Consider the following 18,864-nt stretch of genomic DNA (forward strand, 5'->3'; position numbering starts at 1 on the left):
GTACTAGAAATCCAAGACAAAGATCTAAAAAAAAACTACTCTACTAAACTCTACTAAAAAAAACTTAATTGGGACTTAGTTAAACGTTCTCGGAAACGGTTGCAGCAATAAATTGTTTCTTGACATAAAACTTCGGCAATAAATTAGCAATCAATTCCTTGCAGTTCATTTTTTGGGCGATATCTTGGTTATCTGGGGGTGTTTTGACCTAGGGGATGATGGTTAATTGGATTGGTTATTATACCAATCAACAGCAATTAATTAGCAATAAAATATGCAGCCAAGATTTGTCACAACAAGATGCCAAGATTTATACAGCTAGTTAGCATACCCACTGTTTCTCGAAAACAGCTACAGCAATAAATTTTTTCTTTCAGTAATAAATTAGCAATAAATTATAGTGGTTGTCTGAATTTGGGCTTATAAAATAGATATGCTAAGTTTACCAACATTGAAGAATGGATTATTCTCAAGTCAAGACATCTTCTTTATCATATAAATGAAATATTTAACACCACAGGTGCTGTGGGCTTATTGATAAAAAAAATATGCTGCAGATATTATAAGCTTTCCAAGCGCATAGAGTACTTAATATTCCGCCTAAACACCAAACATAAAATGAAAATTATCCAAGTATATGCATACAAATATGCAGCTGATAAAGAAGAACTGGAACAATTATAAGAGGATGTTAACATTGCCCGTTAACCTTGCAGTTATTGGATGCAGTCAACCTTTTCTCATAGGAGACTTCAATGGTCAAAGTCTCAAAACGGCTGAATGAAGTTGAAGTAGTAAAGGCCCTATTTGGGATAGGAGTCAGAAACGTTAGAGGCAGTAGTCTAATTAATTTTCTCTCACAACATCGACTATACCTAATGAATGGTTTTTTTGCAGAGAAAGGACACAGAAGTGAAATTGGATAAGCCCAACGGACAAACAAAAAATGAAATAGACTTCATTAGTTCTAATAAAAAAGAAGTAATGTCATACTTCTGAAGACCATATAATGTCATATACTTGCAGTTCATTTTGATTTTGTTGCTCATTAGGAAGTCGAATCAAATGTTGAATTTCGATTAAATCATCATCACTTTCAGCAATATCACTATTATCTTGCCACTCACAGTCACTTCCACCGATCATTACATCATGATTGTCAGATGCTTCTAATAATGATTGCAACTCAATAGTGGTCAGTTTACACTTCATATCTAGCCCTTTTAGATGTCACAGGCGCATTATTTATATTCCTTTTTTACTTACACTACTACTCACAGTCACTTTAGAGATAACTAACAACCAATATGTACTACTATACACCACCGACCTCAAGTTGCCGAATTATTTGTATCAAACAATCATCGTCATGTAATTCACTAAATTTGTGCTTCCATCTATTAGGAGTAATGGTAGGAGCGCTGACGCCACTGTTTAAAAACTGCAGGTTCTCTACTAAACTGCAAGATCCGTTGTATAGTTTTCTATGTAATAAGCATTAAAAGCCGAAATGAAATAACTCTGTTTTTCTAGTTACTTAGGACCATATAAATCTAGACACATATCGTGTCTGATTACTTCTTTTTTGAACAAATAAAAACCCACTTCAAATCCAAGTTTACCTAGGCATAAATTGTATGTTATTCTATGTGCCAGTTCATTTTTGTTTTGTTTTCTGACATCCCGGTAATATATTAGAAATAACATCACATTCTACTTCAACCTTCCTCACAAAATAGCATCTACCCTTCACTGACATTTGATTCATGGATGTATGTATTAGGGACACGTTTAAATTTTTTTTAATCATATATGATTCACTGGATAGTGAAGTTATTAATAACATAACATACTAAGAATATTAATTGCCATTTTTAGTATTTTGTTTGGATCTCTTACATAATACTGATCTGCTTTAGTTTTAAGCAAATTCTTAAATTAAAGTTTGTATCTTAACTTCTAGGTTATATCATACTTGTGTACAAGGTTATTTTACTGGATAGTTGACTGGTATATATGGGACATTGATAGTTGTGGTGGGACACTTAACTGGTTTCATTTACTTTAAAAGGTTTCTTTTACTACTACAAATTGAAAAGGTGTATAAGTAAACCCAGATATTAAAAAAATAATGTTCAAAATATATTATAAATATGATGACAAAAAAAGTAGATTAATACATATTTTAATAAAATTATTTACCAATAATCTTTATTTTTTGCAAAATTTAATGCCTCTCCTTTAGTGTTGCCAAATATGCAGTTTTTAAAACAATTAATGAAGTAATTATAACTAACTTGCTGGCTTATAACGATCATAACAATCGCTGGCTTATAAATTAAAATACTTGCAAAACAATTACCCATCTCTACATGCAAAATAGGGTATATGTATAATGTATGTAATGATGGATACACTATTGAAGAAAATTATCTCTAGGTCAGACCAGAAGCAGAACTGTTGTATCTGAAGAAGGGTTAATAATAGAGTAGGAGAGGTGCAGAAATAATGGGAAGTGCAGGGTGCATAGTGAAGTACTAACACACAGTTTTTCAACCACTGAGATAATCCGATTCCTAAAAAAGGAAAAAATGCAATAGCTAAATAGTGGGAGTTGATAAATCAGTAAAAAATAAAGAAAAGAAATTTATTTGAATGTATTACGCATTTGTTAATATGTAGTGAATTATTTAGAAAACTCCACTGTACCTTAGAAACATCAATTATTATTAACCAGTTTTGGGAATTACACATAAATGACCTTAAAGGAAATGTTTGCTTCAAACAAGTGGAGATAGAGTTGATATAATAGACATAAAGTAAGAAAAAGTGCTACAAAAATGAAGGATGAAATGGAACATTTATAACTATCTGGCAAAGCAGTTCTACTACAATAAAAGTTCTCAGAAAGTATTTGGTCACAGACTACATTTCAACTATAAAACTACCAACTACATTTAAAGGAATGCAGAAGTCTGAAAAGGTCAATAAATATACAAATTAAAAAATGCACATTAAGCAAAATTTTTAAAATCTTTTCAAACTATCATCCGACAAAGGTAAAAGTGCATCTTTGCACATCACTGTAATGCAGATGAGTATTTGTAGGAGTATATTCAAAATTATGTACTTTTATTATTCAAAGCAGATACAGAGAATTATAAAAACTGACACAGTACCTGCTTCCTATGGTATTTTATCTGAGACAAAAATGTTAAAATGAGTTTTTCAATCAGAACTTTGTATCTTGGATACTACACACAACTTTTATATTATTCAGAATAAAAATTTTGGTTCCATATATTCAATAATAGCTTTAAGGTAGTAGTAGTCTAGGAACTTTACATGATCAACCAATACATTAACTAATAGCGTTGACTAAAGAGTTTATAAAGACAAACAAATGATATATTTAAACATAACTGCTAGAAAAAAATTCATAAGTTGGTTTATATTCTGGGTTTTAGATTTTTATTAAAATTTCTCTAAAAATATTACCTTTTAGGGCTATCGTCCAATAAGGGAGAGGGACAAGCATTTTTTCTCTTACGTTTCATCTTAAATCTTCAATTGGGAATTTATTCTTGGAAAATCACCCTGTGTATGGGCTGCTATAACCTAACAACTCTATTTTCTAAAGTAATTTCAGGTATCAACCAATATTTTAATAAAAATCAATGTAAAATTAACTGTAACAATAAAACCGGTCGATTCATCTCTACCAATATTGTTTATTTTCGTTTAAATTTTCACTGTCTTGTTTCTATCCTGGATAAAAACCATCCACAATAACAAAAGCAAGAAAACTTGTTGGAGGGGAGATGCAAAAACAAAGCTTTGCTTTAGCGCATTTACTTCAACGCAACGCGAGACAGAGACACACATCTCGCATGAAGTTCGTAACATCATCCCTACCATGGGCGGCGAAATTTAGATAATATATCCTAATGAAGGGTTCTAAAATACACTATATTATAGGCGAATAGATTTTATATTCTTTGGACTGTTTGGATTTTGTTTGTTTATTGCTGTATTTTTCCATCAACTGTCTTATAATTGCATTTGTTGCTGCATTAAAAAGTCGATATCTGAGTATTTATTTATTAAATATGTAAATATATCTGACATTGTTGAAAAAATTAGCCGGTTGCTATTATCTATAATATTAACATATTGGTACAAAATATCCTTTTTAATAGCTAATATACGCGGTTGAAAGGACTGGCATTATTGGGTTTTTGGTTTTTCTCAATTTTCTTCATTACAATTTTCATAATTTTATATCTCAGAAACACTTGTGAATTTATAGGAAGGCTTTTAATGGGGTCTTTGCGGCTAATCAGAAAATGATAAGTTCTATCTTTCTCATCTTCTTTTCTTGCTATTGATTTCACGATGTTCAGTTTTTCTTTTTCGATATGCAACCTTTCTCCTACTTCTGCTGCAATGCCTTTGAGTTTTCTATCTACAACAACTCTACGACAACTCTACGACAACTCATCCTCCTCCAGCAATAGACTTTGTTTCACGCTGAGGCTCATCCTGGGTGAAATACGAGCAATCACTTTTCAAGTTTCCTTCCATACCCCTCGAAGATAGGGTTCCTCTTAAAAATTCCATGTTTTGGAACCATTTCCATTTGGTTTTGCATGGTAAGTCGCCTTGGGTGTCCCCAGATTTCGGTTTGCCTTCTTTTTTAATTCACTCCGAAAACTGTCCCTCAAATGTTCCCATTTTTTCTTTGCTACAATATCTGCAACAAACGAAAAATAATATTGCTGAAAAAGGAATTATTGTTGATATTGGAGTGTTAAAAATTATACTACATAAATATTGTCGAGTGGCTCATTTGTTTTAATATAGAAATTGTTTTTAGGTATCTGTCGACATGATTATCCTACGAAGCCCTCAGTGATGCATTTAAAATTGGAACCTTAACGGTTCATTACATTATTGTAGAAGTTGGCACAGCAATTTGGGACACGTTAGCACCGATCCACATGCCGGAACCTACTAGATTGCTTCTGCGATCGTCTACTCTTTACATGCATATGGATACTGTTTATGATGATAATATGTATTTCCAAACCCTGTAAAATTTTTAGTCCCTCCGCCTCTATACATTCGCTAACAGGTTCAGAGTAGGATCTTCACCCTTAGTGCGCAAAATTTTATTACAAATGAGATATTAATTTATTTATAAAAAGAGCTAACAGATAGTTCTCAGCAAACAAATACTATTTGTTTGTGTACTCTTCAACTTCATTCTGACAAACTGGATCCTTTTGTATAAAATGAAATTTGTAGGATTGAAGGCAGGTTTACACGTATCCAGTGACTGGCGCCAGTTACACTGATACGGCAGCGCTGACATTGTAGTGGCATCATGTAAACACTATTTTGCGCCAGTCCAGCGCCGGCTGCCAGCGCTGTCTCGAATGGTGACCTGATCTGTTTTCATGCCAGCGGCCCCCGTCCGCTTCCTCTCGAACCCAGTGCCAGCGGTTGTAAACCTAGTGCTTGCTAGTGAGACTGGTGCCAGTTACTGGATACGTGTAAACTAAGCTTTAGATTTTTAATTACAGCGTGATAAAATTTTTATCCCCAAAAGATATTCTCTGCATATTCTCTTAATTTATGCAGGTTTATTTTGTTAATAAACTGCTGTGAGTAATATTTACTTTATGATACAATTAATATTGGCTACCTGCACCTAGAGTATGTACCTATATGTTCCAGCCATTTCCAGACGATCCAAGTGACGAAGTGCAAGTTTGACCAACGCAGCACAAAATTAATTACTAAATTTACAAGACAGTTCTTACAGGACTGAGCTGAGTCATAGAATAAATAACAATCAGAATGCCCACTCTGCTTGTCAAGATAAGTACGCGCAACTCGTTGGCGCAGACGGAATCAGCCATGTTTTAAACGGAACCAGTGCTGTTTAGTGAAATTTTATCTTGTGTGCATAGAAAAATTAACCCGGTTTAATTGATTTACGGCAACCATAGACATAATATGCAATATTTTATGTCGTACTTTTAGTTGAAGAATATATTAAATTATTTCCAATTTACTAAATTATTAATCTCTAAAAATTTAAATTATGGTTCTTTCGTAACTTGTCACAAATTTCTCAATCCGAGTCTGTGTTTCCGTTTAAAATATGGCGATCGCGTGCTGACACACTTCAAAGGCGGCATCTGAGAGTGTAGTGGGCATTCTGATTGTTATTTATTCTGTGACTGAGTTCAGTGAACTGAGTATTTGAATATTTTAATTTAAAAAATGATAACTTTAAAAATATATCCATAGTTACTAAATCTTCTTCTTCATGTGCCTTGTCTGTTCCGAACCTTGGCAATCAACATGGCTATTCTGACTTTGTTTACGGCAGATCTGAATAGTTCAGCAGATGACAATCCGAACCATTGCGGCAAGTTTTGGAGCCACGAGTGTCTTCTCCTCCCTGGACCCCTTCTGCTGTCTATTTTCCCTTGAACGATCAGCTGTAGTACTCTATATATGTACTCTAGTTACTAAATAGTTGCTTAAAAAGTGCAATATACGCTAATATACATTTTTTGTAATTAAAAGTGAAACTGGAACAAACCGTGAAGTGGAGATATCCACATTTTTTGTACTTTTGTATAAATTTAGTCTATAGTTAGAAAATGATAATAATTTATTACTATAAAATTCATAAAATATATAAATATATATATATATATATATATATATATATATATATATATATATATATATATATATATATATATATATATATATATATATATATATATATATATATATATATATATAGTATATATTATATACTATTCATAAAAATATAATTGAGTTTTCTTCTTGAAAACGTAGAACAAACAAACAAAAAAAAAATAGAATTTGATTAAACTATTAATAAAACCTTTTTAGCCTGTAAATAACTTTTATTTAAAAAACCAATGCTAAAATTAATTTATTCAACACTTTTCCAACATATCAAACTTACTGAGGAAGGGGTAGATTCATTCAACCTAAAAAATGTTTGTTGGTAACATCTACGTTGGTTATACTGTTCTACCTTTAGAGGACAAGTTGTCAAATTGACGTTGACAGTTGGCTTATTGCTAATTGACAAAGTAGTTGATCGAATACGGAAACAATAATATTTTGGTGGCTCCCTGAACAACAAAATAAAAATGTCTTTTATATCAAATGCCCTCATTGGCAATCCCTTTTCCACTGCAGTAGGTGGTAGAATAGGTACGTACTTTAATTATTTGTTCCTTGTCTTACAAAAATAATCGCAACAGCTTGCTGTTGTTTCACTTGACCATTACTGTTTTCTCCTATATTTATTAGTCTAGGGCATTTGTCAAGGTTAGAACTAATTTTGAGCTATAAATTTATGTTATGAAGGTATGACTCATCAATTTAAACCCATTTTGCAATAGAACTACTTCGAAAAATACCTAATTAGTTATGCCGTAAATTGTAATTTATCAGCAAATTTATAGAGATAATATACCTGTTTCTTTAATTGTTAAAGCGGTAATATGTTTACTATTTCAATTTTAATGTATATTCAATATGCCTGGTTTTTAAATAACATCTTTTTTTGTTACTAAAATTGAATTTTTAATTGCCATAATAAAAGTGTCACAAACACTAACTTTGAATTATATTTAATAACGATTTTTTAAATTCACAAGTTACCAACAACCGTTGGTAACTTTAAAGCTAGTGAAAAAATAGGCCTCATTAACAGTTAGGATCAATCATACTTGTCAGTAATTATACATAATAGTTAGGCATAGATAAATGTAGTACTTGTTTACAACTTGTAAAGCTTCTCTGAAATATGTTTCTTTTCATTACAAATTATTGAATATTGATTGTGAAATGGCTAAGTAGAGAATGTATTCTTGTTTTTTTTATTACATTCATTCATATTACAGAAGTAATAGTATTACCTTTATTTCCATTAATTACTAACTGTACCTACATATTTTTTTATACTTATCTTTCTTGTAAAATTAATTTGTGGGTTATCATTTTCACCAAACAAAATTAGAAGAAAACAAGAAACCTTTATCTTGGCATACTTTTTGTACTATTCTGTCCAGTACTGCATTAAATTGAAATGCAAACAGTAATCTTGTTTTAAAACCTTTTTGCTAGTACTTTAAATTATATTCTTAGCTGCACTTTTTTTAACTAGTAAATATTTTCATTAGTGTGTTGTGTGTAATATGGCTCAGTATATCTTTTATAGAGCAAATGTAAAATATAAAATCTCTTTTTAATATACAGACTATATATACCAGATATACAGGGTGACTTATAAAGAATAGGCCAAACCTTAACTACCTTTAGAAATCAAATGTATGTTACAAAATAATAAAACACCTTGTTTTTGAACTATAGGGCTTTATCTTCTTCTTGTACCATATGCTTGGCAGGATATAGGTGTTTCAATTTCCCTCCTCAGCCAGTAGGAAAATGTACTTAGCATTTACTACATCACATTAATTTCATATATTTCTTAGCTAGGGTGTAATATTCTTCCTGGTTGGCTTTCACCCTCAATCTTGTCAGTGAGTATAAGTTTTAGGAGGAAATTTCTTAATCCATCCACGTAAGAGGTGCCTCAAATAAGAATTCTTGCATTGTTTTAACATACTCAACAGCTCTTGGGCCATTCCAGGTCATTTATATATTGCAAATTTTCTATGTATAATAGCCCCCTAAAATACCACTTAATTTTACAGCAAAATACTAGTAATGGATCATCTGAGCCTTCAATCTCCTGTGACCTGTAGAAATCCATCTTTTACACCTTTTACAATTATTACCTTTAATATAGTTCATAGAACAAGGATTAATTATCTATTCAATATTCCTTTTCATCATAATATCTATTGTTCTATACACATTATATTGTAATGTATCGGAAAAATCGTTTCAAAATTTTTGGAAAAAATCATGGTATAACTGACAGAAAATCGAAGGATTCTACAAATTAGATTTTACCTCAAAAAATTTCGAAAATTTTCATTTACGGAAATTTTGAGGAAAACTCTACTTGACGCTTTTCAGAATAGTAACAGAAGTGAGCATACAAACTTTCAAATCAATCGGTATAAAAATATCATAATAAAATCAGTTTGAAAATTGTTACCGAGACCTAAAATGCGCAGGCAAGTGGTACATTTGACCCCGTTTTATGGCTCTCTGTACCAACCCAGCTGTCCGCCCTTTTGGATTTAGAGTTTTTAGGGGCTAAATAATGAGCCATGAAAATGGCGGACATATTACTTATCGTTAATTTTTCCCCAAAAAATTGCAACTTCACCCCTGTCCGCCACCCCTTATGTATCCACTCTCGCGTCCGCCCTTTGGGATTTCGTCTAGTTATACCAAGATCTTACTCTGGGCAAATTTTCAGCCATATTATCGATCGTTAATTTTTCCAAAAAAAATTACAACTTCATCCCTGTATAGCCACCCCCTGTACCACGAGGGGCATCCGCCTGTAAGGCAAAGTCTTAACCCAGTTACAATGAATATATTCCAATAGAGAAATGTCATATTACTGATCAGTTTATATATATAATATTTACAGGAAAGAAAGGAAATAACTACAAACCATTAAGTTTATTTTTGTTATTAGTCTGTTGTAGTAGATTGGTAAATACAATGAAAAATATAGGCAAATATCCGATTTATTTAAAGATACGAAGAAGATATAACTCTCAAAAAGATCCGCAAATCGGATTATTACACGGCGATTGGCAACATTGACTTTGGGCGGCGCTATAGACGTCCTAAAAGGAGACAGATAGTTGAACGATATTTTATACAATGTCTATCACCGGGTATGGATTTATTTTTGTCCAAGTTTTATATTGGTCCACTATTTCAAATGCAGTTCAAACAGACATATATTAAATTGTATGTTCCGTTTTAAATTCGTTTAATCTGTTTCTGTATCTGCATTCTGTATCTGAAAATTATTCATATTTTTCTCGTTTTTTATTAACTTTCATCCAAGTAAAACAGCAACCTCTGTAATTCTCCTGGTCTACATATATTCAAGAATAACACTCTGCAATAGACAGTATCTAAAACTTTTACCTACTAGTATAACTTAATATCTTTATTATTTTTTGTTATTTTTTCAGAGCAGAATTTTCCTATTTATTAGATATTCTTTGAACCTATTCAAATCAGTTGCAAGAGGCAATAGTTTAATTTTATTCCACTTATTTATTTGTAAGTCACTAGCAGCTTTACTAGATATTTCAAAGCTTCAGTTGGTTTGTATTGCTTTTGCCTTAGTAGCTGGTATTGTAGAATATAATTCTTTTCTATTTAAATATTGCTGTAACAGCATTTTAGATAAACTTAGATGAACTGATGATGCTTTCTGATTAGAGAGCGAAACATCTTCAAATAAATAGATGAAGTAGCCAACTTCTTTGTCTTTTTTCTCCACATTTTGACCGAAAAACCCTCCACTCTTCTAGTGATCCTTAATTTATATATACAGTAAAACCTCCGTTAACTGAAATAATTGGGGGGGAGGCCGTTTCGGATAACAAGAATTTCGGTTAAAAAATACTATGAGTTGATTTCGTAATGTTTTCTAATAAGTAAATCCAAAATAAAGTAATAAAATTAAGGAAAATGAACAAGTTTAACATGCTTTTTTAAAGAAATCTATTTTTTTGCGTTTTCGTTTGACAACGATGTTTCTCTCTCCCTCCATCATTTATTTGCAGAACGTCGTGAGTTTGCCTCATTCGATTGTTCGACGAAACGCAAAGCAATCTGAAAAGGACAAAACTTTATGTAATGACAACAAAAATTAAGAATCTAGTCGTGTCCCTAACTAATTAGGCCTACTGTATAAAATACTTTCCTCTAAAGCATTGAAAATCTCGTCGACGGTCATGTGCTGCCTGTTGCCTCTTGGGTCGTCATCTTCGTCATCTTATATGCTCAGGTTGTCTTGATAAAGAACCATATCAATAAAGTCCTGGTCGATGAATTCACGTTCTGAGTCATCAGCTGCTAACCAGTCACGTATCTCTTCTTAGTTAATTTCGTCATGTCCCGGCAAATTTCTAATGAAAGGTGTAATTTCTTTTGTCGTTTTCTTACCATTTTCTTCTTCAGGATCGTCAATCAAAATCTTATCAAAAAGATTGTTCCAGCATTTTTCCAAAGTTGAAGATTTGATCTTGGCCCACGACTCAGCTCACCAATAAAAATGTTTTATTGTTAAAGATTTGAGAATTTCGGGAACACTTTTGGATTAATTCGTCTCCTGTAATAACAGATGTCTTAAGAATGCTTCTATATAATGTCTCTTGAATGTCTCTATGACTCCCTGGTCTAACGGCTGGATTAGGCTTGTGACATTCGGTGGCAAAAATCTCACAATTGTCACCATTTTGTAGATTTTGAGGGTGAGGGCGCATTGTCAATAAGCAACAATGCTTTGATAAGAAGGTTTTTTGATTTTAAAAAGGATTTTACACTTAAGACGAATTCATTTTCAAACCATTCTAAAAATAAAGTGGTCGACATCCATGAACTTTTTTGGCTTCTATACCTTAAAATGCCTTTTCGGAAATATCTTTTAGAGCTCTTGGTTTTTGTGATTTCCCAACACACATAGACATCAATTGGTGAGTGAAATTAACGGAATTGTTTACGTTTTGCGACAAACATTTACTTTTTATTGACGAAATTATTGAAACTGTCAGCCGTTTCGGTTAAACGATGTTTCGGTTAAAAAGGTTTCGGTTAAAAAGGTTTCGGTTAAGGGAGGTTTTACTGTATATATATATATATATATATATATATATATATATATATATATATATATATATATATATATGAATGATGTTCTTCTGGTAAAACTGCATTCAATCTATAATTTCCTGTATGATATTTTGAGCTCTCATTAATACAATAGTGTATAAGCTTTGTTGCTTTGCAACTCATCTGTGTCGGGTATATACAAATTTCTTAGATCCTATAAAGTCATTTGTATATTTACCAAACAAAATAAATATTTGAATATAAAAATATTTATGAATATGTATGACATCTTTTATACCTACTCAGTCTAATCTGATAATTGCATATTTGATTTATTTATTATATGCTTGGTTATATATCATAACCTTATTTTAATATTTAAAATACAAGATTGAAATAATAAAATGCATTAGAAATATTTTTTTATTAAATTTTCTGTGACAAAAAAGAAGCAATTACACAGAAATATTACTTCAGCCTTTATGCTGTAACAACAAAATGTCAGCCTACAGCTGGAAATCAGTAAACTTGAAATCAAAAAAGCACTAAAAGTAGAGAAGAATAACAAATCACGAGGAAAAGATGGTATAACCGTGAAGATATTGAAGTATAGAGGAAAAATAACAATCGAGCTCTTGTATATTTTAATGATTGAAATTCTAAAAGGAGAGAGAAAAATATACCAAAAAAACTGGAACTAACCAGTAACGCTGTTATTATTTCAAAAGGAAGACAGATCTTTAAAGATATCAAAACTAAATAAATACTAGCAAAGGAGCAATCTTGGCCCAGAAAGGGATTCAGCAGATGAGATCATCTTTTAATTATGAAATTATAAATAAAAAACAAACGAATATGATATACCTTTGTAAATGGCATTCGTGGACTTTGCAAACGCATTTAGTGCCATGGAACATTTTAAATAGATATAACTAGTTACGAAGATGTTGAAGAAGTACAACAACAAAGCTTAAAACCAAGTAAAGTGGCGGGATCTCTTAATGACACAATCTGGAAGAACAAACACCTAAGACAAGACACAAAAACAATAATCTATAAAGCAGCAATTAGACCTAGATTAACATACACCGCGGAGACAAGACCTGACACATCTAAAACGAGACGACTACTAGAAACAACAGAGATGAAAATACTTCGACGACGAATATCAGAGAAAAGTATGTTGGATAGCGAGAGAAGCGAAAACATAAGAAGAGCATGCAATATAGAAGACATAAATGGATGGGTGACAAAACGGAAATAGGAGTGGAACGAACATATTAGTAGAATGGCAGAGGATAGAATAGTACGAATAGTACGAGATGTCACCAAATGGATGAAGAAGTATTGGCAGACCAAGAAAAAGATGGTGCGTTAATTTAAACAATTTAGGAGGCTAATATAGAAGAAGAAACATGCTTTAAAGTCTACATACAAGAAGGAAGAAGAAGAAGAAGAATATTGGATATAATCAACTCTTGTAACAAACTGAGGTCATTAAACCAAGCACTCGAAAACATCGTTAAAAGGTAGACTGGAACAACTTAGGTAACATAAACGGATAATTTACTATATGATGACGACATTGTATTTATATCCAGTAAGAAATAAAAACTAAAAAATTTATGGAAGATTTAAATGCTGAATAAAACAAAAATAGGATTATTGATGAACTGTGCTAAAATTAAAACCCTACCGAACCAAGAAGACCTAAAAATCACAAAATTTCATGTACGAACCATGTTATTAACGAAATATAATAAGTTTTAAATACCAAATGATAAAGAAAAATGGTCTTATAAGAAAAATTGACATTTTTCAAAATTCTGCCTTTAGGGTCTGTTGGGGTGCTATGAGCTCTACATCTACACAACCACTACATGAAGATTCTGAGGCTCCTCTTGGAATTAAAAGAAATTTATCAAGCGAAAAATGGGCACTCAAAGCCCACTTAACGAATTCCAAATTATTTTCCAGTACATGTCAGCTTAACTAATCAGCTTTCACTCACAAATATTGGATTAAAAAGCCATCACCGCTGTGATTGTGCACTGTATTACAAAACAGTACTATTTTTTCAAAGGAATTGACCACAGTAGACAAAAACTTAGACTACTTTGCTCTCTTCCATAAAACTGAAGTAATAATACCCACATACAGTGAAAACAACAAAATCAGCAACAGTATCTTTAGATCTGTTTTTAATTGCTACAGTGACAGTGATACCATCTAAATGCATCTAAATCGATAGAACGGACTGGCTATGCTTTTTTTCTCTCAGTAGGTTCTGAATTCAGGTACAAACTTTCCAATGAGTTTTCAATTTTCTCAGCGGAATTATTGGCCATACTCGAAGCGTTGAAATACGTTAAAAACTTTTATATTAAAAAAAAACGGTCAATTCTTTCAGACTGCCTTTCAGTTCTACAGAAGATAAAAAATACTATTTTGCCCAAAACATTTAGTAATCTTTATATATTTTTAATAAAGGATCAGTTAAAGCATTTACCATTTGTTACATTGTTACGACGTAGGTAAATTAGATGCCAGTTATTCTCGAATAAACACTTTATTCGCACTAAATATTTCTGCTTCTGAACGTAAACTAGCTTCCGATTCGGCAAATAGTCTGTCTTTATAACGCTACATGTCAAAGGTTCTCTGTACAAAAAAAAAACACTAGAATATTCTAAACTTTACTCGAACCAATGCTAGACAGAATAACGTATCGAGATCACTAGATTGGCCGTGATTTTTCTCGTAGACTAAAGAAAAAAAGAAACGAATGGAGTGCAGGATGACTGGCGCGGGCAGTAATAAAGAGGGGCAGCAAGAGGGGGGCGCCCCCCATATGTATCTGTCACTGCACCACACGTAAACGCGACAGTCTAAAAAAAAGCGATGGCCAGAGCCGCAATAAGAGAACTCACAGAAAGAAGAAGCAATTAGCAATGAAAACAATTTAGACTGATAAACAGCATCATAATATCCATAATAACATATGCATCTCTTCCATGGGGATACACATGAAGATAAAATCAGCACACAAAAAATGTTTAAGAGAAGCTACAAATGTGGCCAGATACGTAGCTGAACGCTTCCTGTTTAGAGATCTGCAGCAAGTAACGGTACTAAAGATAAAAGAAAAAGCATAAAAAAGAATAAAATTCGATGAGGTTGAAGACACACGAACCGGATCCTTTCAGAGATATTAGGGTATAATGTGTTCCATAGATGGAAGCACAGAAGACCAAAACAACAAATGTTAGCAGCAAATATCTAGAGAGAAGAGGTTAGAAGAAGAGGTTTGGACAGAAAGAAGAAATCCTGGCTGAGAAACTTGAGAGAATGATTTCAAATACCAGAAGCTGCGAACATAATACATGCGACACAAAACAGAGAAACCTATCGTTTGATGGTCGCCAACCTTCGGTAGAAGACGGCACATAAAGAAGAAGCAAATATCTAATAAAGTTTAGATAATATTCTAGCCCTATTACAAGAAGACATCACGCTCGCCTTAAAGCAGCGAACCGAGTCGGCGAACAGGCAAACTATTATTATTTTTTATTATGCTTTTTAAAACTAAATAGTTCGTCCTCGTATTAAAAATTATTATCTGAGACACATTGTAATCATTACAAGATTTACAATACCATATTATCTGATAAAAATTCCATAGATTTAAAATCGTCTCCGATTCAATTGTTAATTAAACTAAACTTTGTTTAACAAATCTACACTGTAATATACTTTTTTCATAAACAAATAAATTTAGATAACAATAGGTAAATACCGATGTGAACAATTGCTGCCATTGGATTTTAGTGTGTTTAAAAATTAGAAAACACCTGCTAAAATATCATTGAACCATGTGTATTGTTCAAATAAAATTGATTAGCCCAGTCTGGTTAAAAAAAGGTCGAAAATTTTTTCGCAGATATCTGAAGCTTTTAAGACATAGGTGGGGGTTACTAGATGACGAATAGATGAAAAAGTATTCGTATTTTTACCTTGCGTTTTTTTTAAAAAATAATTTATTTGATTTGATGATCACAATTTGATTTTTGGCTATAAGTTTTTTCCCTTATACTTTACGTAAACAATATTTATATCATTTTTTTATATCAAGAATATCGTTTTTTAAATTAAAATTAATAAATAATTTTTGGAGATATTTGTAAAAAAAACAGTTTTTTGCACTAATTTATAAATTTTATTAATTTTTTTATTAACAAAATAAAATGTTAATTAAAAATTAATACATTTGAACATCGAGAAATTATGGTCTTTTAAATTTGTGCGAAATTTCCCCCCGATCGGTCAAATAGTTTAAAAGTTATTTAATTTGTTTATCCCTGAGGCTAAATATTTAAACTATTGAACTTGCTCTATTAATGATGCTAGACACATTTAGCAAATTTCATAGGATTCTTTAAGACTTAAACAATCTCAGAAGTTAAATGCATATTGCGTTTTCATGGAAATTAATTACAAACAAACGTTTGAAAAAGGGGTGTTTTTTACTTATAATCAATTGTAATAACTTCTATATTTTTCAAGCTACAGACTTGTACGTACAACCATTGGATAGCCGGGGAAAAAATTCACATTAAAAAAAACTTTCTATGACCAATAGGAACGAAGTTAGGGACTATTTTGACGAAATTTTGGAGCGTGGCAGCTGCTACTCATCCCGCCTTTTTTACGCATACTAAGATATATTACCGATTTTCTATTATATAGATGACCTTTCTCCTATTCACATGAATACATATAAAATGTAGGGACACGAGGACGGTATACTCTATGACCTTTGGAGAAATTTAGATCTAAAAACATAAATAAATGTGTTTACCGTCCTCGTACTGTACATATACCTATACAAATATATAAACATATAGGTCGCCAAAGTAGTAAATAATTATAATTAATATAAGGAATATAATAATATAATGTGTAAAAAGTTACCTGAAATTTAATTTGTAAAATATGTAAGTATTATTACATCATTGATATAAAATGAAAAAAAAAATATATGTTGATTTTCCGGGATATTCAGAGATTTCCGGGGTTGTGAAAATTATGTCATCATTATTAATACTGCGACAGAGTATTCCAGTCAAATTAAAAAAAAGTAAGTTTTTACAATGCAGTTATTCATATTTCGACGAGCTACCCCAGATTAAAAAAAAGAGGCTTCTAGCTGCAATGGAAGCCGAGGTAATGTAAATTTTTCCTACCTGTTTCAATTTGACGTTTCGATCTCGAAAAAAAAAATGGAGCTGAACCAGTTATCCTCTCCACTTTCCTATGTCAATCTTTCGAAAGTACCTTCAATTCGAAGGGCTGTAAATTTCGAAAAATTTGATGAATTTTATAGCTATAAGTTTCAGTATAAAGTTTAGATTTTCATTCAATATTTGTGCAAATTTTACTTCTTAATGTTTATAAACAATGGAGATGTGATTTTTTTTAAAAATAGTCCCTAACTTCGTTCCTGTTGGTCATAGAAGTTTTTTTGAATGTGAGTTTTTTACCAGCTATCCAATGGTTGTACGTACAAGTCTGTAGCTCGAAAAATATAGAAGTTATTACAATTGTTTATAAGTAAAAAACATACCCCTTTTTCAAACGTTTATTTTGTAAATAATTTCGATGAAAACGCAATATGCATTTAACTTCTGAGATAGTTCAAGTCTTAAAGAATCCTATGAAATTTGCTAAATGTGTCTAGCATCAATAATAGAGCAAGTTCAATAGTTTACATATTTAGCCTCAGGGATAAATAAATTAAATAACTTTTAAACTATTTGACCGATCGGGGGAAAATTTCGCACAAATTTAAAAGACGGTAATTACTCGATGTTCAAATGTATTAATAACATTTTATTTTGTTTGTAAAAAAAATAATAAATTTTATAAGTTGTGCAAAATGGTTATAAGTGCAAAAAACTGCTTTTTGCAAATATCTCCGTAAATTGCTTATCAATTTTAATTTAAAAAACGGTAAAATAAAGATATTCTTGATATAAAAAAATGATATAAATATTGTTTATGTAAAATATAAGGGAAAAAACTTAGAGACAAAAAATCAAATTGTGACCATAAATTGTTGTTTAAAAAAAAACGCACGGTAAAAATACGAGTACTTTTTCATCTATTCGTCATCTAGTAACCCCCACCTATGTCTTAAAAGCTTCAGATATCTGCGAAAAAATTTGCCGTGAAATCGATGACTTTTCCATAACCAGACTGGGCTAGACATGTTCATGGGTCTTAATTGCATTGTTCTTCGTTTTCTAGTCTAGTCTAGATATGACGAAATAGTTTCGGATATTACATAGTTACGAATGCCGTTTTCTTTCAGGTTTTCTCTTAACCTCTTTTTTGCCTTGCAGTATGAGTTTGGTATGGACTATCATGAATCTCTCAAAAAGTTGCCAATATGCCATTTGACTTTTATGACTTTTTTTTTTAACCCCTACTTAATGCACGATCTCGTGTCTTACACGGAGCGGCTTGTAATTCGGCACTTGCCCTTGTCTCATACGTTCTACCGTAATACCGTAATTTTTTTCTATTTTATTATAAATTTTCTATCCTAACGTGTTGATTGATTTGTGATTGTCCTGTTATCTATGAACATAATTATTATCTTAACGCTGATAGTGTCGATCATTGCTGTAGTTGAATCATAGATTTCACAACGATTTTAACATTTATCATTTCTCTTCTGAGAAAAGTCAAGTTAAAAATATTTGTTTAGAAGATTTTGAATGTATTGATTATTTTTTTGTTATATCTTTCAAATATCAGATCAGTGATCAAAATATAACTGTTGTCAGTAAAATTATACAAAAACATGGAAAAATAAAGATTTCCTGCACGTTGGTATGTGCAACTTAAATCATTTAATAATAATATCAAGTTGCGTTAAAAAAAATACTAAGCGAAAACAAAATCAATATATGCACTCTCCAAAATACGAATCAGAAATGAAAAGGACAAATGCAGTACCCAGAA

At 31.5% G+C, this 18,864-nt stretch overlaps 2 protein-coding genes across 7 annotated transcripts in view; one reads left to right on the forward strand and one right to left on the reverse strand.

Moving 5' to 3' along the window:
- Jarid2 (Jumonji, AT rich interactive domain 2) overlaps positions 1-3,801 on the reverse strand; it is a 91,491-nt gene extending 87,690 nt beyond the window's left edge. For all 4 annotated transcript variants that reach the window (XM_072540307.1, XM_072540306.1, XM_072540305.1 and 1 more), the window contains exon 1: positions 3,499-3,801. In XM_072540307.1, the coding sequence (XP_072396408.1) occupies positions 3,499-3,557 (59 nt within the window). In that variant the 5' untranslated portion in view covers positions 3,558-3,801. The remainder of the gene's footprint in view (positions 1-3,498) is intronic.
- A 3,311-nt stretch (positions 3,802-7,112) lies between these two features.
- The window catches only part of LOC140447580 (TOM1-like protein 2), a 64,195-nt gene continuing 52,443 nt past the window's right edge, over positions 7,113-18,864 (forward strand). For all 3 annotated transcript variants that reach the window (XM_072540310.1, XM_072540311.1, XM_072540312.1), the window contains exon 1: positions 7,113-7,269. In XM_072540310.1, the coding sequence (XP_072396411.1) occupies positions 7,206-7,269 (64 nt within the window). In that variant the 5' untranslated portion in view covers positions 7,113-7,205. The remainder of the gene's footprint in view (positions 7,270-18,864) is intronic.

Source organism: Diabrotica undecimpunctata, chromosome 8 (assembly GCF_040954645.1).
Source record: "Diabrotica undecimpunctata isolate CICGRU chromosome 8, icDiaUnde3, whole genome shotgun sequence".
Lineage (NCBI taxonomy): Eukaryota > Metazoa > Arthropoda > Insecta > Coleoptera > Chrysomelidae > Diabrotica > Diabrotica undecimpunctata.